Raw genomic sequence first — 27,018 nt, 5'->3', positions numbered from 1 at the left:
CAGTAATAATAATAAATGTGGTGATATATGAAGTGTGCCACAATGCTCAAGTGACAACTACAACTGCTCTACAATAGCTCTAGATTCTAGAAAATAAAATTTTGCTAACTGTATCAACTGTATAGTGATTAGTGTGACATATCAAATATGTAAAGGGCTTGCCCAATTTAATTTTAAAGTAAATAGTTTTAAAGTTATTCAATAGATGAGATGATCATCCAGAAATTTTGAAAAAAATACAAAAAATAGTTCTTTACTAATAATGGAGATTAGAAGTAAACCTATAGATCTATAATTATAAATAACATGGTTTTCTATGAATAATGAATTCAACTGTCAGTTGTCTGGTTTTTTAACATTCTTCACATTGACAGGTGGAGGAAAACGCGCAGACAATACCTAACTATGTCTTCTGCAAGATGGGGCTGGAACATATCTGATGCTGCAGAGAACACTGGTGATGGAGAAAATAGCTCCGGACTCCCTGATGGACTAGTTGGTGATGAGAGCAGGGACGGATCTCAGAGTGCAGTCAAAGATGACCCTAAGGTAATGACAATAAGGTTCTCATTTGACAATATCCAAGATTGCAGCACATTTGATGCAGGGAGAGCACTGGTGATAGAGAAAATAGCCTCTGACTCCCTGATGAACTAGTTGGTGATGAGAGCGGGGAGGGATCTCAGAGTGCAGTCAAAGATGACCCTAAGGTAATGACAATAAGGTTCTCATTTGACAATATCCAAGATTGCAGCACATTTGATGCAGGGAAAGCACTGGTGATGGAGAAAATAGCTCTGGCCACCTGATGGACTTGTTGGTGATGAGAGCAGGGACGGATCTCGGAGTGCAGTCAAAGATGACCCTAAGGTAATGACAATAAGGTTCTCATTTGATAATATCCAAGATTGCAGCACATTTGATGCAGGGAGAGCACTGGTGATGGAGAAAATAGCTCCGGCCACCTGATGGACTTGTTGGTGATGAGAGCAGGGACGGATCTCAGAGTGCAGTCAAAGATGACCCTAAGGTAATAGTAATAAGGTTTTTATTTGACATTGGTGATGGTGGGATGAACACCAGGCTAGTTGATGGACTAGTTGGTGGCAGAGTTGAACAGATGTTTCATTGAAAACACGTAATTTTTCCAACTTGCTCTTTTACATATCACTGTCCATTTAGTGGGGGGAGGGGGAGGACTTCCATTGCTGTGCTTTCTGGTGTGAGTTCACCATTCAACCTTGGGATCCCAACGTCTATCGGTTTTTCTTATTGCCACTTCAGCTTTTTCACACATTTGATCCTACAAGTTGTTTAACTTACGCAATCTTTCCAGGAATGGTTCTATGATGAGCTAGCAATGGAAGAAATGGAAACTGGGGAAGAACCAGATCCGGAATCTGATGAGGATTACTACGACGACACCTACGCGAACAGACGCAGGCGACGCGGCGCCGCGCCCACGGGTCCAGGGTCGCGCGGGGGCAGAACCAGGAAGTCACAGCCTGATGATACTCCGGTTAAGAGGGGGAGAGCGGTGAGTTTCCATTCCATTTCCAGCTCTTCTTTCGATTTTAAGTTCTTAAAGAGTGACCACTGTTGATCTCTTTCTGACAGTAGATTTCTTTTCTGACATCAAACACAAAATCTAGAATTATTTTGAAAAAATCTGGTTTTTCGTAGGGTCGTGGTCGCAAACGCGCAGGCGCGGCGACCCTCCTGCCCTACGAAGTAGCCGGCGACGCGGAGAAGCCCTTCGGATGCGAACGTAAGTCCCGGAGGAAAAACTAGTTATCTTGTTGACCTTTGTTAACTCTCACACTTGTTGGGAGTGATTGGTTTCCATGGATCTTTTTTATACTAAGATTGGATACGGTACTATAGGGGTTACGAATTTGATGCTAGATGGTTCTTGTGACCCCCACATAATAAAATTGACTTCAAATCTTTTGTTGTGTGTTCAGGAAAAGATATTGTGGCTTCTGTTGTATACAATCTCTTAACCAAACTTAAACGACATGTTTAAATACAATACAATATCAATGTACTTCCATTAAATTACTTGTAAATAAATAAAAGTAAATGGCAAGACAGAAAAACTAATTTGCTAATGACCGAAATTAATAAATTAATCCTATCTGTAAACTCCTAACTTATTGACTGATTACAGATAGATTGATTATTAATTTTGACCAAAGAAAATGTCTGGAACCACAAGCATCAAACGAGCCCTTATTATTTATCAAAGGAAACTTTGTTTAAATTACAAAATTCAAAAATTTATACTGAATCTATGGTATTAATACTAGACGTGGCATTTGTATGAAGGTTAATGATGAATTGCTATAACTTTAATATAAATGTGTTCATGTATTCTTGTTGGAATATCCATTATGTTGTTCGGAATTTGTCTTCCCATAATTTGTTAGTTGATTTTTCTTTGAACAAAGAAGATACTGCAGTATTGGCATACTCTGTATTGAAATTGTTTCTATTTCTTATTGACTTAATTCAAGGACTTTTTATAAAAACCATGAATTTTTGCAAATAGTGCAAAGGTCAATAAAGGCGACAGATTATTTTATTTATAAGCAATAGAAAATACAATTTAAACGAAGTCTTTCTGTGAAAAAAGCTTGAAAGGGATTGTTAAATGAGGCAGTAAGAGTAATAAATACTATAAGTAATTTTTTTTAAGCATTAAAAAATGTATCTGGGATTCAAATACTTTTATTTGAATTTTTGGACGAATGACAAATTCCGCTCAAAGTAGTGGATGATTCTGTAAATCGCCTTAGCATGGTATATATATAAAAAATAATGTATCATTAGGTGTTTTATGTAATCTCGCCGAAAACAATTTAAATTCGAAAAAATCATGTATTACCCAATTTTAATGTTAGAAAAAATTAGTTTTAAGATTTTCCGTATTTATTTTTTTGAATCGACTATTGCTATAATGGTAATTAGAGGAAATAATTTCGATATTTTAAGAAAATAAATTTTATGAATAATCATTATTATTAATTAGGTAAAAGTTTTACGGATGACTTGTATTATTCGAGAATAATATAGTGTTGTATTGAAATGCAACTGGGATAATCTGGACCGGGCATAATATCCGAAATTGTCATCAACAATATGTCTTATTCAAGTTTACTTTTAAACTCCTATGATTTTAGATTTATTGTGTACTTCCCCAAAGTAATTCCATAATTCATTATCATCACAATTTATATCACTGCACTGGACGATATTACCAGGTTGGTGGAAGCTGTTCTTAGACCATATTGCCCCTATTTTTCGACTGTCTTACATACATAACGGTCAAAGCACGTGTTCACCATATATAAATTATTGTCTCTTAGTGATTTTTGTGGAGTGTGTTTAAGACATGACGTCATGACTCCATGTGCAATAGTGATGCAACCGCCGAGTTTCTTGCTGGTTCTTCTCGGTAGGAAAGGCATTCCGAACCAGTGGTAGATGCTTTTGACGATTCGAAAGAACTTGTAAAAGTCTAATTGAATAAAAACATTTTGAATTTGAATTTGAATTTGATGCAATGAAAATAATATAAAATAACATACAGTTATTGTATAGCATACGATGCTCTACATTTATAGAGAGTATTTTTTAATGGATTTTGAAATTTTTTCATGCGGTGATAAACTTCCAAACTTTAAGTAGATTTGCAGTCGTCTTTTCGTTTTTTACATGATTTGTTGATTACCATGAGGTATAAAATATGCCTTTAATCAAATCTATATTCAAATATTGAGTTATGGAACATATTTTAGCCAAACAATAAGGATTATAAGTTTTTACACAAAGAACTACACACGAATACATTATTTACATGAAGTCTGAGTAAAATTTTGAAAAACTTGTATCATTGACAAAATAAGCATACTGTAGTTGATAAAAAGTAGTTTTTAAACATGTTATGCCAAATTTTATTGCTCGATGTATTTAGGCCAGTTGATAATTATTAGTTTATTTTAATTTTTTGACTGAGCATTTTTTTCTATCGCATATAGCCTTAAAAACTGTAGTGTTGACAGGGCCTTAGATTCACGTACTTGTAATAATGCCTTAGATAATATTAATGTCCATTGTCCATAGATTATAAACATGTCTAGATGGATGTTTGCCATTTCAGAAGGCAATGGCATTGAAACCACAGATTGTCTCCACTAATAATAAGATTAGCTGGTACGCCAAACCTGATATTATAGCCTTGGATCATTGTGCACTTTTGGACATCTTTGGGTCTCTTTTAAGTACCGGTAATATGGTCTGTCTTCGGTTATCGCAGCCACCCTCCAAATATCATTGTTTCATCTTGCCATTCTGGTATAGAAAAGATCTCTTTGAGATGTGGAGGACAATTGTCATGAAAAAAGTTTCAAGTGCAAGCGGAGCTGTGGCCAGTCTAGTGCCTTTAAAACAATTACGATTTCCATAGATTTGTGGTTTCCCATCTAGACATGTACAAAAATAATCTGCGACAAAATATCATTGACATACACAGTAAGCATAATAATTTTAATAATCTAATTTTGGTGGTAGTTTTAACATATGAATAACAATGTTTAGATTGAAACCGCAAGCAATAACAGTAAATATATGAAATATTTTTTTTTAACTTTGCAGTGCAGCCTTTCCACCAGGGATGCGTGAGGGTGCGTAGTTAGGTATGAAAGGAAAATTTCGCCAAAAGAGTTCAATGAGATAAACGATGAAAATGAACCATTCCTATTGATGAGTTTCACATGTACTCTTTGCTACGCATCTTCCAAACCTGGTTAGAAAGAGTAATAGGATGTATTTCTTTCTTTACATTTGAATTTTCGACATTGTAATAGTCTCTACTCTAAGATTTGTATGTTGAATAGTAATTGTTGGTCAGCACGAGAGAAAAGGGTGTTTTTTAGAATTTTTTCCTACATGTAAAAGACGGAATGCATATTTTGATAGACAAGATAGATATATGGTTTTTGAATGTGGAAAGATGCCAAATAAGTTAATAGGGGACAAGTAAATAAAGTTTGTTTATTTGATAGTTAGGCTAGGAATTTTTCCTACGCTGACGTCGTTGGCTGACGTACGCGTCCTCAATAATGATCAACGTAGGTGGAATTTAGACCTGAAGATGGATCCACACCAACGAATATTGGCGTTGTGTGATAAAAACGCTGCACGTGTCAAATATTTTCAGTGCAAACTCTGTTACTTGTCTATGTAAAGCCATGATGAATATTTGTGCTTCAACAAAATAATATTCGTCAAACACACTTAATCACAGTTTTTTATTGTTGTGGATATGGCTTAATGCTTGCAATATTGTAGTAAATGCAGTGCTGGACCAATTTAAACTTATTACCCATTAATGGTTATAAAATTGGTCTGTTGTAACTTGTAAGAAGCTTGAGATAAATCCGAAAGCAGAATTGCCAAAATGCCTTTTTTGATATTCTGCATGAATGTTTATTTTAATTAGTAGGTAAGTGAATTTAAGAAAGAAAATAATATACAACATCTTCGTTTATCTGTGCTATAAATTGAACATTTCATGTAAGTTTTTAAGTAAACGAATTCTTTATTCGTGTAGATGTTTTAGCTGTCGATTTGTATTTAGTATAAATGCCTGACACATATATTTTCATTTCTCAGTAAGTCTAGCTTGCAGCTCAGGTCGAAAAAACTTACGAATTCGTTAGAAAAACAACGCGAATTCAGTTTTACAAAATCTCTAGGATTAAATTAGTCTAAAGTTAGTTCACAATGTTCTATACAAGAAGAGAACGCACCAGTTTAGAACCTGTCATTTTTTGGTTTAGATATTTGTGTATAGGTGAAGCATCATGACTGTTTTATTATAATTTATTTTGCTTGATTCACAGACAAATGTTATCCTTATATTTTGTCTGTGGTCGCATTTAAGTAGTGTTTTAGAGCAATGTTTTAGTGTAATAGTTTTTAGCATCACATTTTATCGTAGGTAAATAATATAATCAAATTACTGTTTTTTTAGAATTCGACTTAGGTTTATTTCTAATATTTTACTGTATACCAAAATGTTATTGAACTTTTATCAATGAGGGGAATCTTTACAGTTCAATGTAATTTTCTGCATCCTTTTTTTTAATTAGAGGAAACTCCTTTATTGCACAGAAAAGATTCCTTCTAGGGATTTTTTAAACTGACATTTCGGCTTTGGGTTCTTGCCCTTTTAAAGCTTTCCTTCCTGAAATATAACACATAGACGAGCAAGTTATATTAAAAGACAGAAACAAATTACTAAATGGAATTATAAATAAATTACAACTCATTTATAAAAACTTTTTGAGAGAATCTTGTGATTTTACTGTTTACACTTTTGTATCCATTGTGATTGCTTTTTGTAATACTACGTGCCGAAGTTTTTCTACTTGGCATGATAAATATCTAAGAGACGACCTTCCCTCGTGTATGTAAAATAAATAACTCATCATTGCTTCTTCGAAATATTATCATTAACATAAAGCAAAAAGAACAATGGTCTAAATGTACTGCCTTGCGTAACGTCATAACAAAAATTTAGCATTTACTTCAATTGATAAAAAATTTAAAATGATTAAACTTATAGCACTTAATAGACACCATCACCACCAATTCTTTTAGACAGCGATGTTTTATAAGCGACTAGCTGTTGCCAGCAACTTCGTCCGCGTGCATAATTTTTTGAAAATCCTGTGGGAGCACTGATTGTTCGCGATAAAAAGTAATTTATGTCACTTTCCAGGTCTTTAACTATAGCTATGCAAAAAAACACGTCGATTCGTTGCTCCCTTGCGACGTAATTGTAGGATAAACCAACGAACAAACACACTTTCTCATTTATAATATGGGTAGGGATAGGTCGTCTCTTAGACTAAAAGAGCTGTCAATTACGAAAGTTCAAAATTGTATAACGCCTGTAGTCTGTACTCTAGATTAAGCCGAAAGGCACGAAATAACACCAACTAAATTTTAACTAAACCTGAATTAAAGACACTGCCACACAATCTATATAGTACCGTTTGTTTGGGAAGTGTAGTTCTTGTTAAATATAGTTAGGTTTAGTGTAGGCGCCTTATTGTTTTATCAACATTGAAATAATTACTGTGATGCTTGTTAACTTTGACCAAAAAAGAGCCATACTCGAATCGGAATGTTAAACAAAGAAAATTTGATCTCTGAACCCATGATTGAAAAAAAACCAGTACTAAAGGTTGGAAATGGTTTTTTTATCTTTGGCTCAAAGTAACATAACCACTATAATGTTTCAGTGTTGATTGTATTGTACTACTATAGTTATTTGAGCTACGAATGACTGAGGTTTATTCTTGAATTCACTTTGAATTAACTTGTACCTCCAAAAGTGTTGACCCAAATGTTTCTTTGATTTATTCTAATTTGATAGTCTTTAACCTGTCATTTAGTATGGACAGACCAACGTGGTGATTTGACATCTCCATACTGTCAAATAACGTGTAATTCCATTGTCACTTTTTTTACAAGAAAAATTAACACTCAGGGTGTTCAATAATTTACCAGTTTAGTATGCCAAATTATGAAGCAATGGGTGAAAAATATTATCATTCGTAGCTCGACTAGGTCACTATCCTAAAAAGTCTTATGAATTATTTATCACAATATTTTTAATGTCGTAAATTTTTAGCACTGATTGGTTTTGTATGCGGTATGACTCATGTGTCTGTGATAGTTCTATTTATTTCATTTTTCGCGTTTAAGATCTAGGAATTGAAGAATTTTTTGGTTCTGCAATGGCTAAAGTTTTATATGAGTTTTCAAATCCGCATCTGTGCCAAAAGATCTGTTTGAACTTTGTGTAAAAATTCTTACAGAAAATTAAGCATTGCTATTTGAGACAAGTATCTTAGTATAGTATTAAGTCTACCTTCAAATTAGAGGCGCAGCGTACGAGCGTTCTTTGAAGGTACCCACCCTTAAGCAATAGATCTATAAGCGTAATAATCCCAGTTGGGAAAGCAGGATTTTATGTACAGTATTGTACAGTACCTGATAGTAAATAACACATCGAGTTTTAGAAAGAGAGGGCAACTTCGACAGAGACGACTCTCTAGGCAGTTGCTGATTTTCTCTTTCTAAAGCTCGTAATATTTATTACCGGGTACTGTAAATAGTATTTTATTAATAAGGCTGATTGAATAATTTAAATTTACCGGTCATTTAATGGTTTAAATAAGCCGCCATTTTATCGTTGAGCTATCAACAAAATGGCGGATTGTTCTGTTCGCTTTAAAGGCCTGCAGTAAAGTAGTGCATTGATAATATTTAAATGCAATGCTTAATTTTCCTAAGGATGAATATTGCATGTATGAAAATTTGTGGATAAGAAAAGTATCGTATGGGAATATCGAAAAATTATGTCTAGATATTGAAATTGTTTAGTCTTCCATTTTGAATGTAACGCTGATATGTGTAACTGTATGAAATATACATATCCAAATTTAATGAAAACGGGATTTTGAAGCACAGGTGTTAAATGTGTATGAGGTTATATTGGCGAGGAGAAATCAGAATTCTTATTGAATATAAAAGTGTCGCTAATTCTGTAGTACACAATCTCTAAACTAATCAAATTGACAGCTAGAAATCTAGTGCTGTCCGTTTCCGCAAAGTGCATTGTGAAAGGGCCAGCAAAGTATTTAGACCTGTCATTTTAGAGATTGCGTACAACAGAATTAGCCACAATGTCTAGTGAAATAGTGAGAAAAAGCTGAAAGTTTAAAAAAAAAACTTAGGTTGTATAACCCTATGTACAACTAAGTTAGCAGCCGTCAAATAATGCCTTTTAGCTTTTTTGAATAGGGTATTAAAATTTTAGTCATTGTAACATTTTGTGATTGGCTGAAAAATATTATTTATTGTATGTATCGGAAGCAGTGAAAGTATTAGGATTCGATGTTATTCTAGATCCAAACTATTATTAGCACCCAAAGATTGTTATGAATTTATACAAGAATATTTATGTTAAATAAGAAATAAAATTATCCAATGCGTATTTTGTTTTTGGTTTTTACGATTGGACGTTCAAAGTTTGGATCTCTATTTTACTCTACCCTCATAAATGTGTTTGTTGTGTTTACTATACGGCCATGATTATAATAACCTATTAAATACATTTTCAAGTATATATATAATATATAAATAAATATTAATATAGTGTATTTATGTTATGCAAAAAAGCAATCTGTGATTTTCATCGAACCATGTAATATGTTGCCCATCGCAATTTTTTTTTTAAAGTTTTGTATTTATAAATTTTTTTAAGGTTTAAGACCTCATTTTGTGATAGTATTTTTTTTTTTAATTTTTTTTTTAAGCACAATGTGTGCCTAATTATTTTGAATACAACCTCTAAACTACATTTAATTACAGATCTAAATATATTGCTGTCTTTCTCGTAACGCCAGGTGAGGAAAAGGAAGCATGACATTTGGATCTGTCAATTTAGTTTACTTTAGAGATTGTGTGCAACAGAATAAAGTTGATTTCAAACTACGGAATATAATTTAATATATAAATATCGCTCACCATGCTTTTAAGTGTCACTGTTCACACTGTTAGATTATTACATCTAAGTGTGAATAGTGACATTTAAAAGTTGGGTGAGCGATATTTATATATTAGATTTCCGTAGTTTGAAGGCAACTTTTTTACAATATATTTACAAACTTTTGATTTTTCACACATTTATTATTGTTAGTTTTACAAGTGTGTTTGTATTTAGGTTCTAGTATATATGGCTGACCCTATGTGAAATGTAACTTGAATTTTATATTCATAGATATGTACATAGAAAATTAAGTTTTTTAAATCTGGTACAATTAAGTTTTTTAAAAAGTGCTTTATAACATGGTCGTTTAGTTGTCGATGTAACCAGAGGGCAGATCCATTGATTTGAAGTCATCAATCATACGCCCCTCGGAGCCTGCGTCCTCTAGAACTGAACATAGAAAGAATCACGACGGGCCGTCAAAACGACGTTTTATATTCAAACGCTCATTGCTATCATAAAAGACCTTTTGTTAAACACCTCATTCTTTAAGTTCATATTTCATGAGCTGAATCTGCAGATAATCCTGTCTCTCAAATCTTATTCCAAGAGTACAGACCTTAAATTGAACACTACAAATTCTGCAATTGGAACCTTATTTTGAGAAACTTAAAGAGGAACTTATTTATAGGTAAAGGAGCCTGTTCAAAGAATAAATAAGGTCGATATGACAGTTTTGAGAAAGCGTTTCAATATAAAATGCATTATTCATAGCCAAGGTATTGATTGATGACGGATAATTCCTGGAGCTGCGCGTCTTACGCCGTTAGCCGTCGTGGTGCCTCCTCTATGCTCTGTTCTGTTGACGTAGGCCTCCGTTACCCTTTATTTTTTTTAATAAATTATAAAGTTAGACGTAAGGTTTTTGAGTTTTCGAGCTGAGGCAAGATGGAGGCACTATGGCGGTAAGTAATTAATGATATATTGATTTGTTTAATAGATTTTATTTTAAGCTAATATTACACAATTTCTCGATAGATTTTTCTTATTTATTGTTTTTATCCTAGACTTTTGAACTAATTACCTAAAGGTTTTTCGTTGTACCTATTCTTCATCTTTTATAACCTATCCCACTGCCAAGCATGCAGGTCTGTTATAGAGATAAGTTCTTCCCTGACTTTCTCATCTTTTCTATTATTAATTTTTAGTATGAATAAAAAAAATCATTAGACGATAAGTTCTGCATCAGTCAATTCCGTTAATCATGGATGATGAATGACTGATGGAACACAGAACTGTCCAGATATTTATTTGATCATACAAATATCATTATCGCCCCGCTGTGACTGGCAAAACTGACAGCGTAACCTATCGTCCAGTGAACCCTCAAAACTAGAGAATTTTCAATGGGCCTAGATATGCTTGAGCTTTTCTTGAACATTTCGTCCCTTTTTACAAAAAAATATATAAATGAAATTTTCCTCCAGTATGTGGAGCAAAGTACAAAACTCGCGCGGGTCTGATCTACCACTTCAACCACACGCACAAAGACGGCGCGACGACCAGCACGCCGACGGCCGCGGGTAGCGACAACGACTCGCGCGACAGTCGCGCCGCGCACTCGCCGCCCGCGCCGCCGCAACCCGCCACCGAGTATCAGGACAGCTATGTGACATTTCTGAACAACCCTGCCGTCGGAGCAGCTACGGGTGAGTGTTCCACGAGCCCAATTTCGCGTCCCGAAGTGTCTTGCTGCCTGAATCACGTGCGGCGTAAATAGAGTCGCTGGACGCTTCATATTACGAAGCCTCGAGCTCGCTTGCAGTATTTCAACGCGACGTGCCTCGCATCATACGGTTTTGTTTTGGCTTTTATCTTGTTACTTACTTATAAAAACAATAACTGTCAAAATAACAAGTGATTTCGGGCTCGCAACTTTCGGTCTCCAAACTTTCGCAACTCTTCTGGGATAGCTGTTACAGTGAACTAAAGAATTAAAGTTTTATTTTCCTTTAGCGGCAGCGCAAACCCCGACCCCGCCCGTGCGCAGACCATCCCCGCCTCCGCGACCTGCGTCCGCGGACACGTCGTCATCGGACTCTGCGCACGCGCCGCTCGTGCCGCCCGGCACCGCCGCGGCCGCCGCAGCGGTTGTCGTGCCCACCACCAGCACTGCGCCCGAGCTGATGAAAGAGCCCGACACCAAGGTGAGACCTGGCTTGAGAGCAATCATGCACAAGCACCTTAAAGCAGTTATAGACCCCATTATTTTCTCGCATTGACAGACGTCAATATAATATGCGATAGGGTAGGCAAGGAACAAGATGCCACAATAAACTAGCAAAATGATATGAAGATATAATAGGGTTTGATTCTCTTGACAGGTCTTGAAACCCTTAAAGGTGCTGCAGCCATTCTTTCAGTTCTTAACGTGTACAATAATAACATCGTTGTCAACAGGCATCGCCGTCGCCGTACTGCGACTTTTGCCTCGGCGACGATCGCGAGAACAAAAAAACCGGCACGCCCGAAGAGTTAGTGAGCTGTTCCGACTGCGGACGATCAGGTAAGCGCCGCGGCCGGCCGCCCCGGAACGGCATCAAAAAGTGCTTCCACATCACCAACAGAGTCTGCGAGAGACATAAACACCTCAAAGACAACATCAAGCTGAACGGGGTCGTCGAAATACTCACCTCCATGTCATACCCCGCGGACGATTTCGATAGTTTCGCCTCGAAAACTAAGTTGCTAGAGAACTGTGAGTATACCATGTCTCCGCCGTCGTCGCGCCAGAGCCCCGCCTACGAGGAGCTAGTCGTTAATGGATCGAATAGTAGCGGTTAATGTAGTTAACTCGTGGCAATAATGGATACGCGTTTAGACGTCTGGTTTTTTTTTGTAGTACTTATTTGGTCTGTTCGGGGAAAGCGTCTGTACAACCTAGAGGGGCCAAATCTATACAACACAAAAGAGTTTAATAACCAACGATAAATGCATCTTTCATGCAAGCGCGCTGAATTCTAGATCTAGTCTTTCCATCAGACAAGTTTGTCTCAAGCCTATCGTGTATTGAAAAAGTTAAATGGACAAAATATCATTGCCATTTCCTGGAAGCAAGCACTGGTAAAATAATTTTAAAAAATACGTGCGATCGAAGTAACACAAAACGCGTCGAGATTACACTATTTTAAAATGAGACCAACAGGATTTTTAATCATATAATTTACACTTATATTTATAATTAAGACACAACCTGGATAAGAGATGGGGAGATATGGCGACCTCAAAATAGTCGTTCTGTTTGGCGCCTATTTTTGGCAGAAGTGAAGTATGTTCTGTCCGAAAAAGTTGTGAGTTACTCTCAAGCAATATCTCAAGTTGCCACTAAGAAGTTTTACTCCAAAATCAGTGCCAGATCAAAAATTGTGACTGTTGTATAAAATTCCTGTTTTACGGCCTGTTTACCCTTTTTATTGTACAGACTGCAAACCTGAGCGGACTATATCGCTTTTATAAAAGGACTTAAAAATTAGGGCCCACATGTCAAATTCATAGGGTGCAGAGAAATTTTAGGTCTTTTTGTATTCATACAAGTTGTATTAATTTTCGGATATGAAATTCTGGTATATTATTATACATATTATACATTATATAATTATAAATAAAAGTTTAATTAAAAAATTATTACTTATTTACAAAATATGTAAAAAAGCATATGAACGGAGGACATCGTCAATATTGTAGAGTTCAGTGTTAGTTGTCACAAAATGTGTGCTGCATCACAAATATATGCGGTTTTTGTTTAAATTAGCTTCTTACCAAAGAGGTTTGCTTGCTTTACCGTTATATGCATACATTCCAAATCATAATCGTTTAGAAATAGGATTTTTATTATATCTAATGACATATCTACATTTTATATTACTATAGGTTAAATGCAATTTGAATGACAGAATTTTCCAAATGTCAGCAGTGCCTTTCTGCCTGTATGAAGGCAAGCATGTCTGGCAGACACGTCGTATGGACTTGTGATCTTGAAGTTGCCATGTTTTATTCTGTAGTAACGAAGGATGCCAAATAAACCTTATTGTTATATTGTCTGTTGTAACGTTTTTAGATAAAAGAAATTTAAATTATGATCTAGTTTCAATAGAAGCTAAGCATAATTTTTCGGACTCATTTTTCATTATAATGTGTATCGCTTATACAAAGTCGATAGAAAACTTTATGTACGGAACCCTAAAAGTGTGGGGCCCGACTCGCACTTGACCGGTTTTTAACCGCCGGTTCCGCCGAGTTTCTTGCTGGTTTTTCTCGGTAGGAACAGCATTCCGAACCAGTGGTAGATTATTTTGACGATTCAAAAGCACTTGTAAAAGTTTAATTGAATAAAAATAATTTGAATTTGAATTTGAATTTAAAAAGAATGTATCTGGAGTTTTTAACTTTGGTCAGAGTGAACTAGAGTGAGAAAACTGTCGGTTTGATCCTGAATCGACGATAATGTCAAATATTAGGCTATGGTGACGTAAAATCAATGAAAAACTACCTGCGTCAAACATTTGTCGCCTGCCATTGACGTCGAAGTCTCGACGTGCTTTGGTTGCGATGCAGTGGAATTCCGTGCGCTGTTAGTCTAGATGTTTCCTTGGCTTAAACTTGGGCCCGAATATATTCAGTTTAGCTTCTATTGGTACAGATGCGAATATAAGGCGTTCATTATCCTATTAGAGGAAAACGTGCCTTGTTTTTAGAACCTTTATTATTATATATCTCAAAATTTTATAGATTCAATTCGATTATTATATCACACATAGTATTGCCTAATACAATCCTTTCATAATATATCAATTATATTTAAAATTGATTGAACATTAAAATTTCCATAAAGGATTATTGCAGAGTAATTGAAAAAAAAATATGTATTTTTTTAAGAAATTGGTTTGAAATTTAAAACTGCCTTAAACCAAAAATAAATGTCCTAGTTTATCTAGTCACATCGCTCCAAATCTCCAAATCGTTTGCTTCCATTGCACTGGTTGCAATATATTATATTTTACTAGCAGCTGCCCGCGACTTCGTCAGCGTAGGATTTGGGTTATAAAAATCTCGTGGTAACCATGATTTTTTGGTATAAAAAGTAACCTAACCCTCCAGGTATTTAACTATTTTCATGCAAAAAATCACATGGAACTTGTTACGGCCTGATTGAAAGATAAACAAACACACTTTCGCATGTAATATTATGGGTAGTGATTTAGTCAAAGCATAGATAAATGTATTTTTTTTTCTTAAATAATATTGATGTTAAACCGAAAACAAAATTGTGGCAAAAAATTGTCAAAACTAATATTCTCAAAAATATTGATAACCGAAAACTAACCACAATAGCGACATGAAAGAGTGATGCTATAACAAAAACTAAACCAAATAGCCGCATGAAATCTGAACATTTGATGGCAACAAAAAGAGCAATACTATACATTAATGAGAGCTTCAAAGTGCCTTTACCAACATCTCTAAATGCATAATCCAAAGATTTGTAAAAAAAAATCAATTTTGTTGTAAAGACTAAATTCGATGTTGTAGTTTTACATTCCTATAGTTTATTATATCGTTTTTCTTAATAGATTTTTAATAAATGTGTTGTATACTTTAGATTTAAATATAGATAAGAGCTGAGTAACCAAAATTTAATTGTTGAATCATTTATATTGTTTATGGTCGGTGGAAATGTCGATTATTAATCTCGACTAAAAACTTAAATATTAGCTATTAATTTAACCTAAGAGAACTTGAAAAAAAAATACAAATATATTATTTGTTATATTTATATAAAATATATTCCTGATCAAATAACTTGTGGTCAATTTTCCACCAATGATAAATCAATATATCGATTATTATTTTTAATTCAGATTGTTGTTATAAGCTTATAATATAATTAAAATATAAATTGATAAATTAGCTTAGAAAATGCAATATAGTTTGTTATTGCAACGATATTATAAATAATAAATATATAACAATATAACACGGTTAATATATTATTATCTAATTGTCTATTGTGTTAGCTCTCAGAACAAAATTATGGCGCGCATGATTAATAATTGAAATTTTCATTTCGTAGTATTGTTGATTCGATGATTAATGAATAATAATTAATTTAAATGGTCATGCGCGTCTAGTCTTATTTATCTTTACAAAGTTGTCTATAAACATTTTCACAATTTTTTTTCTTAATTGGTACGGGAACTTTATTTCATGCTATTCTATTGCAAGTATTCGTTAAATATTAATATAGCTTTTATGTGTAAAGTTGTAATGTCCATATTTAACTGTAGAATGTGCTGTAGCAAAGATTTTTATAATTTCACGGTGCCTTAGAAAGTGCAATTTCATGTTTCATATTGATGACCATAGTGAGTAGAACTCTTTATGATTTTTATAATACCGTTTTCACCCACATTTCAAGGCTAAATGATTTTTAAATACATCTAGAAAATTGCAGATTCGATTGCAGGGAGACAGTCGGCAGGTTCGAATCTAGCCGGTTCTGCAATTATTGATACGTATTTAAAAATTATTGAGTAGAAACTCGTTTGAAACGTTTTTGTTTATAACGTAAAATTTGTTTGGGAATCTGAGAACAAACACCCTTTGAGAGTTATTACACACCACAAATTTTTTGTTACTATAAAAAATCCGCTTCGTCAGAATTCGACACTTAGCACGTTTATGAAGTTAAAAAAATCAAAATAAGCGCCCTAAAATATTCATAACAATATAATTGGTCAAAATATTGTTAGCGTATGAAATGTGACGTTTCGTAATTCGTAGCGTAACTATTCGGCGTCCACCCATTTATTCATATTTTCAAAACGAAACGAATTTTGTTAAATGAAAATAAAACTTAAATTTTTTATGGCAGTTAAGAAGTGGTGGAGAAACTTGGGATTGCCAAACAAAAAAAATTTAAACGCAAATAACTTTTTTTTTTAAATTTATAGAACCTTTTTTTTTTGTTTTATCCTCAATACATTAATAATTGAATATACTATAATAATATAATATGAAATAATTAACGTAAATATTGTTTATACTACTCTTGTTTGTTACCATTATTGAAAATATTTTTTATTCAATTGTTGTACTTATGTCAAATAAATAATAATAATTATATAATTCAAAGATTATTTTATTATTATGCTGTAAAACTTTTTATGTGTGTCTGATTGCGGTATTTATACAGAAAAATGTATTTTCGTTGAATATTGAATGTAAACACTAAATGGTATTTTCACATTAGAAATTATCTTATTCAAAAAAAATACGAAGTTGATTTGAGGCAAATGAAATCATTTGAAAAACTTACTCATTTTTTTTAGAAATGAAATGGACAGTCATTATTAAATATTACAATATAAAAATAATACTTAATATAATTTTAGTTTGATGTGAAGAAGTATCAAAAAATGCCAGTATGGAAGTGCATACAAGCTCTTTTTCTTCATCTTCTACCATTGTTAAGTCGCGACAGGACTGATTGGCAAGCCTATCGTGGCTAAAGACTTGCGAGGGCCTTTGCACAGCGATCATCTTCCTACAGAATATTACAGACTTAAATAAATCTTATAGATGTTACAGGATGTTATAAACTGCTAATTCTTTGCATTCCGTATATTGCGCGTACATTTTGAGATCCCTGTGTCCATTTTAGCTCTGTGTGTCAACCTGTCATGTCAAAAGTACGGTTCACCTTTATTTAAGGACTAAAATCGTCTTTGATATGACAATTGGCACATTGCTAAAATGGTGAGTGATATTTTGAAATGTATGCATTATACGAGCGTTCACCGTTACCGTACTGTAAGATTAGTGGCAGTAATGATTTACACATGAAATTCATCGAGCACGGTCAATCCGAGTGGGTAATGTCTGACCAAGTATAGACCAACTTTAACAAATGAATAGGTTATAGGCGTACCGCTTTACTGAGACGACGAGGTAGGGTGCAGTTTGGGGAGGGTGATAGCGACGTTGACCCAAAACCTGCACCCGACCTTACGTCCCTCTCATGAAACAGTATACCTATATTCGTCACTAATCGGATATGATTCGATTTCATAGTAAAATTATGCGCCGCAGGATTACAATTATCGAGAGACATCTTTTAGAATATCAGTATGAATGCGAAATTAGAATAAATGAAACTTCCAGACTACTTGTCCAATCAGTGATTCGTATCTATTAGTCGACTTATTTCTTCTCTTTCTTTTGTAAAACACCGTGGAAATGTTTAATATATTAAAATGTATTCTCTAAAAGACAATTGGATTTTTATTTATATGTTTACTTTTTTTTGTGCTGAAGAATAGTGAATTGCACTTCCTTACGACATTCTGTGATACTTTGGAAATAAACATTTTAATGTACATAGTTTTCTTTCCCGTTTCCCGGTTGGTTAAGAAATGTTATTTTTTTATTTTTTTCACTATTGTTCGGCACATTTTTCCTTGACGAAAAAACATTAAATATTTTATTCAAGCAGACAACAGAATTTGCGATTTTGAGGTGAGAGAAATGTGCCTTACAGTAAGTGAAAAACTTTCGTTTTATTTCATTTTTTGATTACGTATTCCAAACAACTTCAAAATAAACACAATCAATTACTTTATTACATTTTTCTTATTTTTAGAGCTCCGTTATTTCTGTGTAAATTTTTTTAATATTTTTTAGAAGAGTATAGAAATCACTGAAAATGTTAAATTATTACAATTTATCAATAATATATGTAAATATACAAATTCAGCGTGTGATTGCTTATTTTGGAGGTTGTTTATCGTTTTTATTAGTTTTTTTAATGAGACAAATGAATTAAAGAACATTGATATAGAAATACGAATTTGAAACTTATTTTTCGTGTGTAGGTCACCCGACGTGCCTGCAGTTCACCGTGAACATGATAGTGTCGGTGCGCAAGTATCGCTGGCAGTGCATAGAGTGCAAGTGCTGTTCCGTGTGCGGCACCAGCGATAACGACGTGAGTATGACGTGTTCGTGTGTAGGTCACCCGACGTGCCTGCAGTTCACCGTGAACATGATAGTGTCGGTGCGCAAGTATCGCTGGCAGTGCATAGAGTGCAAGTGCTGTTCCGTGTGCGGCACCAGCGATAACGACGTGAGTATGACGTGTTCGTGTGTAGGTCACCCGACGTGCCTGCAGTTCACCGTGAACATGATAGTGTCGGTGCGCAAGTATCGCTGGCAGTGCATAGAGTGCAAGTGCTGTTCCGTGTGCGGCACCAGCGATAACGACGTGAGTATGACGTGTTCGTGTGTAGGTCACCCGACGTGCCTGCAGTTCACCGTGAACATGATAGTGTCGGTGCGCAAGTATCGCTGGCAGTGCATAGAGTGCAAGTGCTGTTCCGTGTGCGGCACCAGCGATAACGACGTGAGTATGACGTGTTCGTGTGTAGGTCACCCGACGTGCCTGCAGTTCACCGTGAACATGATAGTGTCGGTGCGCAAGTATTGCTGGCAGTGCATAGAGTGCAAGTGCTGTTCTGTGTGCGGCACCAGCGATAACGACGTGAGTATGACGTGTTCGTGTAAAGGTCACCCGACGTGCCTGCAGTTCACCGTGAACATGATAGTGTCGGTGCGCAAGTATCGCTGGCAGTGCATAGAGTGCAAGTGCTGTTCCGTGTGCGGCACCAGCGATAACGACGTGAGTATGACGTGTTCGTGTGTAGGTCACCCGACGTGCCTGCAGTTCACCGTGAACATGATAGTGTCGGTGCGCAAGTATCGCTGGCAGTGCATAGAGTGCAAGTGCTGTTCCGTGTGCGGCACCAGCGATAACGACGTGAGTATGACGTGTTCGTGTGTAGGTCACCCGACGTGCCTGCAGTTCACCGTGAACATGATAGTGTCGGTGCGCAAGTATCGCTGGCAGTGCATAGAGTGCAAGTGCTGTTCCGTGTGCGGCACCAGCGATAACGACGTGAGTATGACGTGTTCGTGTGTAGGTCACCCGACGTGCCTGCAGTTCACCGTGAACATGATAGTGTCGGTGCGCAAGTATCGCTGGCAGTGCATAGAGTGCAAGTGCTGTTCCGTGTGCGGCACCAGCGATAACGACGTGAGTATGACGTGTTCGTGTGTAGGTCACCCGACGTGCCTGCAGTTCACCGTGAACATGATAGTGTCGGTGCGCAAGTATCGCTGGCAGTGCATAGAGTGCAAGTGCTGTTCCGTGTGCGGCACCAGCGATAACGACGTGAGTATGACGTGTTCGTGTGTAGGTCACCCGACGTGCCTGCAGTTCACCGTGAACATGATAGTGTCGGTGCGCAAGTATCGCTGGCAGTGCATAGAGTGCAAGTGCTGTTCCGTGTGCGGCACCAGCGATAACGACGTGAGTATGACGTGTTCGTGTGTAGGTCACCCGACGTGCCTGCAGTTCACCGTGAACATGATAGTGTCGGTGCGCAAGTATCGCTGGCAGTGCATAGAGTGCAAGTGCTGTTCCGTGTGCGGCACCAGCGATAACGACGTGAGTATGACGTGTTCGTGTGTAGGTCACCCGACGTGCCTGCAGTTCACCGTGAACATGATAGTGTCGGTGCGCAAGTATCGCTGGCAGTGCATAGAGTGCAAGTGCTGTTCCGTGTGCGGCACCAGCGATAACGACGTGAGTATGACGTGTTCGTGTGTAGGTCACCCGACGTGCCTGCAGTTCACCGTGAACATGATAGTGTCGGTGCGCAAGTATCGCTGGCAGTGCATAGAGTGCAAGTGCTGTTCCGTGTGCGGCACCAGCGATAACGACGTGAGTATGACGTGTTCGTGAGTTTCGATGTCGTTACATGAGTGACAAAGATGACGATCTATGAAGCCGAAGCTGCCGAATGCCGATTATCTCTTTCTAAAGTTCGATGTGTATTCTTTCCGGGTACTGTAATGATTGCAGTCAAGACCGAACAGTAGTAGGTGTAGAGCATGACTGAGTAGGCTCCTCCGGTAGTCGAGGGGTGACAGTTGTCAAAAACTAACGAATCACAGCTGTCGCGTCATGTCATCACATCTCTGCCGCACCGCTTCACTACTGCAGGACCCTTTTTTTTGTTGATCTCAAGGTAGAAATCCCACATAACCCGATCTCTCCTCAAAGAGATCGGGTTATGAGGGATTTCTACCCACTAAAACTCCCTCGATGGCCATCCTCAGCGCATATTCACAGGCCCCGGGAACTCTTACGAACGTGTGCCGGTGCTTCCCTTGCGCGACGCCCAGTGGGCTCATCCTGGAGGATGCACTTCTCTGGCCTTATGCACTTTAGTAAGTCAAGCGTTATGCCTTTTTCAAAGCCGAATATTATGTTTATGTGTGTGTTCAGGACCAGCTGCTGTTCTGCGACGACTGCGACCGCGGCTACCACATGTACTGCCTGGCGCCGCCGCTCGACACGCCGCCCGAGGGCTCCTGGTCCTGCGCTCTGTGCATCAAGGAGTTCCACTGAACGAGGTGACTTGATCCCTTATTGTATTCAATTCAATACCGGACTAGCACCCGAAAGGTTCCGCACCATCACACGTAACACTTACGTGCAACACTGCACAAGTTAATGATGGACAACGCCATCTACATGTGATTTAGTAACCGAAACGTCTAAGTGCGGAAACCAGCCCAGAGAGCAGAAAGAAATAAAGAAAGAAATGTGATTTAGTAAACTAATTATTCAATCATGAACACATTTTTTTTTGTGATAGAACCACAAATTCACGGTTTTCAGATTTTATTCTTTACTTGTGCTGTAAGACCTACCTACCTGCCAAACTTCATGATTCTAGGTCAACGGGAAGTACGCTATAGGTTTTCTTGACAGACAAGACAGTTGGACAGGCGGACAGACAGACAACAAAGTGATACAAGGGTTCCGATTTTCCTTTTGAGGTACGGAACAATAAATTTAAGTAACTTTAGATGCTTCTCAGTAATAAGAAAGTTTGATTTGAATAAATGACTTTGACTTTGATAGTCAAAGTCATTTATTCAAATTTGGATACTATTATACACTTTCTGATTGTCAAACAATGATGATGTCTATATCGATATTTGTTTTATTTTTTCAGATGAAAATGAAAATTGTAATTGCTGTTTCACATACGTACGACCTAACCCGGCGTCTGTCTTACGTGAGTGTATAGACGATGTTGCCATAGATTATAGAGTTAATAGCTTATGTCGAATGTGGACTTATAAGAATTTTTTACTATTTTTTTTGGTGAGTTTTAAATGAGATTCTTATTTTTACGTGTAATTCTATCTCTGACTTCAATCATAAATAAAGACAAGGTTTTCGGCATATAAATAATATTTTAAATCATTAGCTAAGTAGACGACAAGCAGTGAAAGACAAAGCATAGAAATATTTCGTACGTATTATAACGTAACGAAATCTCTGCCGTCGTAGGTGTGCGCCTACCGCACGCATCTTCATTTTGTTTGTAGATTCGTATCTGTCACTTTTAGTCGGCCAACCAGGACTGTGTCGCATGACACAGATGAGAATCAAATAAGTGAGTTTGAGCCCCCTATTTTTATTCAAAAATACAATTGTCAGCAACGCGCCTTCTATGCTTTATCGTTCACTGATAATAACTAAAAGTTAAGCATTCCTTACAATGAAAGGGCAGATATACTTTTATTCCTGTTTATTTAAACAAAAATATACTAGAACTGACTTCGCAAAAATACTTATAGTAGAGAAAATCTGTCTGCAAAATTTCAAGTCTTTAGACTCAGCGGTTTGAGGTATTTGTTGATGTCAGTCAGTCACTTTTTTCTTTTATAAACGTAGGTATAGCTAACTATAAGTCCACATTCGACGCTTTATAATAATTATTATTGTATTAAAAGTTTAGGATACTTACTCAAATTGTATGGAAAAGTATGAACACTTCTATCTATGTATAGTTCTTTCTACCTCTACCGGTGCTTGCTTTAGCTGTCTTTTTGTTTTCAAAATTCGCGAAAACTGTAGGCTTAGTACGTGTTTCACCAATTCGATAACGGTCAAGATTTCGATTGACGAAACAAAATCACGTAACAACTTACATAAGTAAATCAATGTGTAAATTAGACCTAACATTTTACTGTATCATCTTTATTGTTCTTTACAAAAAATCATATTTGAACAAAACTTAGTAAGTACACCAAATTATGTTTTAATATTTTGACCAAGTTACATTCAATGTTAGATAGAAATCGTGTGTAAAAATAATTAATCTATATATTTAAAACTTTATTTTTCACTAAAATCTGAAAAATAATTAATCTTAGACTTGTATTTTTTTTTACTCAAAATTACTATTAAGCATTCCAGATCGAAGTACTAATAGAATTAAAATTATGATTTTGACGATTCAAAGCACCATCAATTAATGTGCCTCTGCATATTTTACAATTAAAATATCTGAATTAAAACTGTGCATCCCGAATAGTGAAACATTGACTAATTGACCAATAGCGAGGCCATTCGAACAATATTTCAGCGCCGGAGTTTCGATGCTCAATATTCCTATTCCGCCGTTCCGGAGTTTCGAAATTTAGTTTAAAAAACCTAAAAAAATTAATATTGTATCAGTTTTAGAACTTAAAATTTAATTAGCAAACTGTGGACCCATAGTAATTATAGAACCAAGCGAAACAAAATCAGTAGGAAGTGATTATTAATAGGCTATCCTAACGATGAAATACCGTATAGGTATATAATAAAATTACAACCACTTAAAATTAAGAAAGAATATACGAAAAATCAGACATTACTCTATTTTAAAATGTATGTGCTGAAGAAGCCCGCTCCACTTTAATTTTTCTTAAAATCGGAACTCCGGTTATGTTCGCTACAACTCTGGTTTTACAAACGATTTTACATAAAACCTTCACGACATGGGGATGCTCTTTAAATGATTTTATTGCGTTTTTTATGAATTGTTTAAGCTACGCTTCTACTTCTAGGATCAAAACATTAATGTTTCTATACCTGATTGTGAATATTGTAAAATAAGTACTTTATTAACATCTACTAATTAAGATGCATCGTCATGGAATTTCATACTACTTTTCTTCCTCGAATGTGGATCATTCGAAACTATCTAATCTTTTAAATAAAATAGGAAAAAGTTTCTGTCATTTCATTAGGTTTGAAAAGTTTCTTTTTACGCGGCGACATTTTTACGTACAGTTCAGTTGCTTTGAATCTAAAACTATGCCACATATCGATTCATCTCTCCATTATCTATGTCTGAAAACAATAATGATCATAAAATTTTGAAAGTTATGACTTCGAAACATCTCTATTTTAAACCCAAGTTTGAGACAACTTCATGCGTAAAAAAAACTACAAAATGGCAATGGCAATGGCAAAACTACAAAATGACAAATATCTCGCTCTAAAAATATGTCTGCCATAAAGATTGCAATTTGCATGCCCTCACGCTCGACTTGGAGTAACCTTGGAGGGCATTGTATGAAACTCTTAAGAGTGCAAACATAAAACTGAACGCTTTTTTTGAACTTTGTCAGATTTCTGAACCAAACAAACTCCTTATTTATTTTATTGCACTCGAAGAAGCAAATTAGAATGAGACTCTGACGATGCTAAGCAAACATAGATTTTACAATGTATGACGTAATAACACAGCTTAGCAATCATACAGTTCAGAAACGAAGTTGCGGCTTGCGAAACACAAAGTCTGATTATTATTATTATCTGTCAACTGACCACTCATAGTACTCATGGTATAAGACACACATCTCAAAAAGTTTTGTGAAGTTTGTATATGTTCCGTAGAAAAAGCGTTTATCTTTCTGCTTCCTAAAAATGCGAGCACAAATCATTTAATTTGCCCATTTTTCCAAATATTTCACAACAATCAAACGAATGTGCCTATTTCATGTCAATATTACAACTTTCCGCTTTGAAGCGGCTATTGTGTGACATCACTGCTATCTTAGGAAACTAGAGTCTTAATAGTGACTAGTAATAATAGTGACTAGAGACATTTTGGTCAATGATATTTTCTCAACTCAAATTTTTCGTTTCCGAACAGTATGATCGCTAAACTGTGGCAGTAGCTTATGGCCGTGTACATAAAATATGCTTGAGCATCACTTCGTTTGGTGTAACTTTTAGCAGATACTTATTTTGTAAACTACTAACATTAATGTAAACTCTCGATTTAGATGTCCCTTTGGGAAAATTGTTGTAATTAGAATTAAGGGAAAACGATTGGCCTATGATTGAATACAAAAGAGAGGGATTAAACTATGGGCCTGTTTTGTGTGACTTCGGCCGTGGTTAGTTACCAACCTGCCAAGTAATTTGGTATTCTGATACATGACCCATAGAAGAGTATGCATTATTACGTACGAATATTCAAATTGTGTAACCTTTCCTGCCGGGTACTGTAAGACTTGCTACGAATCATAGTTTTGTTCCTCTCTGCTGTAAAGGCCTCTTCACATTATAATACCTCAATAAAGAGAAATGCCAGTCTATTAACGAGTTCGCGCTGCCACAAGAAATAATGTGAAGGAGCCCTAAAGGCGTCAGCTTGCGTTCATATTCTAGGTATCCATGTTACTGTAGTAACTTTATTTTTGTATAAATTTTTTTCTATCGGCTTGATTAAATATATAAGTTGTCAATTTTACAAATCAACAAATGCTCGTAAGTTTTCTAAAATATCATGTCATGTCTAGTTTAACTTTGAAAATGCAATGATTGGATATCGGTCATATCGGTGGAAATAAGTTTTACTCGCGTAGCTTACATGATCAACTTACTACTTTACTGTAAACACTCTTTAAAGTAGAAACTACACTTTCACCTTACGCGCATTTGAGATTTGTAAAGATCAGTATGTTCTGTGGGAAGCATATTATTTAGTAGACTAATTCAAATTTTCAAAAGAAAAAAAAGGGTCTACATTATCGATTGCGATTTTCCTAATTTGGGTCGGTAATGTTACAGATAAAAAAGCCGTGATAGTATGGTAGCTAAGCCGTCCTCATCCAGATTTGGGGTCGGGGGTTCAATCCAGGAAACGCAAACTTTTGGGAGTTATGTGCGTTTTAAGCGATTAAATCTTAGCGGTGAAGGAAAACATCGTGAGGAAACCTGCATGCCTGTGAGTTCTCCATAATATTCTCAGTATAATATATCTTCAATAATATTTGGTGTGCTGTCTGCCAATCAGCACTTGGCCAGCGTAGAGGACTATGGCCTAAACTCTGAGGGCAGACCCGTGCTCAGTAGTTGATGGGATGATTCGCCTTTTGCGTTAGTAATTTGCTTGTATGAGTTGATTCATACGCATCACGGAACCCCTATCTTCAAAGAATCGCTTAAAAGTTGTAGGCTATGTTAGATAACGCAAATCAGAACAAATGATTGGGTATACAGTGTAATCTGCTTTGCATAGAACTGAGGGTAGATGTAAAAAATTCTAGTAAGTAAAGCTGTGATCAGACTAGGAGGTTGTGATGGATTTATCGTGGGTTTACACTTTTTTATCATTTTTTAATTCTAAGTTCTTTTTAGTGTAGCGAGAATCCGAATTTTGCTTTAAAGGTTTCGAACAAATTACATAATAATTATATTCCTGCCAGTCTCGAAAGCATCTGTATTATTTTAAGTACCGTTTTGTAATTATTATCGCAGTCTGGCCGTACGTTACACCGAAGTGTGATCTAAAAATTCAATAAACTGTTTTTTGCTGTCTTAATTCTTGTGAAAAAAATGTCTATACTTACAATTTCTGTTTGATGCCTAAACATTTGAATGGCTGGAAATATTGCAAAGAGCTAAAAGTTCGGGTGCAATATTTCTTGCCGGATACTACAATAGTTACAAAATTGAACGTATACAAATTACCAATTGCTGATCCTACAATACAAGACGCGTGAAAGAAATGAGAATAATTCAGTGTGTACTATAATTTTTGATTACCGTTAGATTCTGTATGAGTATTTGCATTGTTACGCAACGGTGTGACGTACGGCCATGTTCGCGTTCGCTCGTGCTCGTTGCGCCCACTCTTTCCAGTACTTTAATCGAAGTTGTTAGTTTTAAATTGTAAATTAAGATTTCCAACCTGTATTGTGTCATAACTATAAGTGTGGTGACTTAACAAATAAATGTTAAAATTATCCTTTCTTTCTTTTTATTTCATTACGTTTAATCAGTGATTAAGTTATTTTACGTTTAAGAATACAGGTATCCCTACTAATATTATAAATGCAAAAGTTGTCTGTCTGCTAGCTTTTAACGGCCCAACCGCTTAACCGATTTTAATGTTTGGCACAGACTTGTATTTTGATGTGTGGTACATCCCGGGGAAGGACATAGGCTACTTTTTATCCCGGAAAATCAAAGA

The 27,018-nt window shown here is 35.9% G+C and overlaps 1 protein-coding gene across 3 annotated transcripts in view; it reads left to right on the top strand.

Moving 5' to 3' along the window:
- Positions 1-26,792, top strand: part of LOC123865203 (zinc finger protein ubi-d4 B-like) — a 28,819-nt gene extending 2,027 nt beyond the window's left edge. Inside the window, exons 4-12 of one of the 3 annotated variants that reach the window (XM_045906080.1) lie at positions 375-549; positions 1,337-1,537; positions 1,684-1,768; positions 11,056-11,277; positions 11,585-11,775; positions 12,029-12,134; positions 18,499-18,611; positions 20,973-21,100; positions 21,709-26,792. In XM_045906080.1, the coding sequence (XP_045762036.1) occupies positions 375-549; positions 1,337-1,537; positions 1,684-1,768; positions 11,056-11,277; positions 11,585-11,775; positions 12,029-12,134; positions 18,499-18,611; positions 20,973-21,095 (1,216 nt within the window). In that variant the 3' untranslated portion in view covers positions 21,096-21,100; positions 21,709-26,792. Of the gene's footprint in view, positions 1-374; positions 550-1,336; positions 1,538-1,683; positions 1,769-11,055; positions 11,278-11,584; positions 11,776-12,028; positions 13,479-18,498; positions 18,612-19,192; positions 20,406-20,972; positions 21,101-21,708 lie in introns of those variants that run through there. The other 2 variants (XM_045906078.1, XM_045906079.1) reach the window with 2 other exon arrangements.
- The last annotated feature ends 226 nt before the right edge of the window (positions 26,793-27,018 follow it).

The sequence above is a fragment of the Maniola jurtina genome, chromosome 5 (genome assembly GCF_905333055.1).
Source record: "Maniola jurtina chromosome 5, ilManJurt1.1, whole genome shotgun sequence".
NCBI lineage: Eukaryota > Metazoa > Arthropoda > Insecta > Lepidoptera > Nymphalidae > Maniola > Maniola jurtina.
Note: the sequence above shows the minus strand (reverse complement) of the source record. Positions and strands in the feature narration are given on the sequence as shown.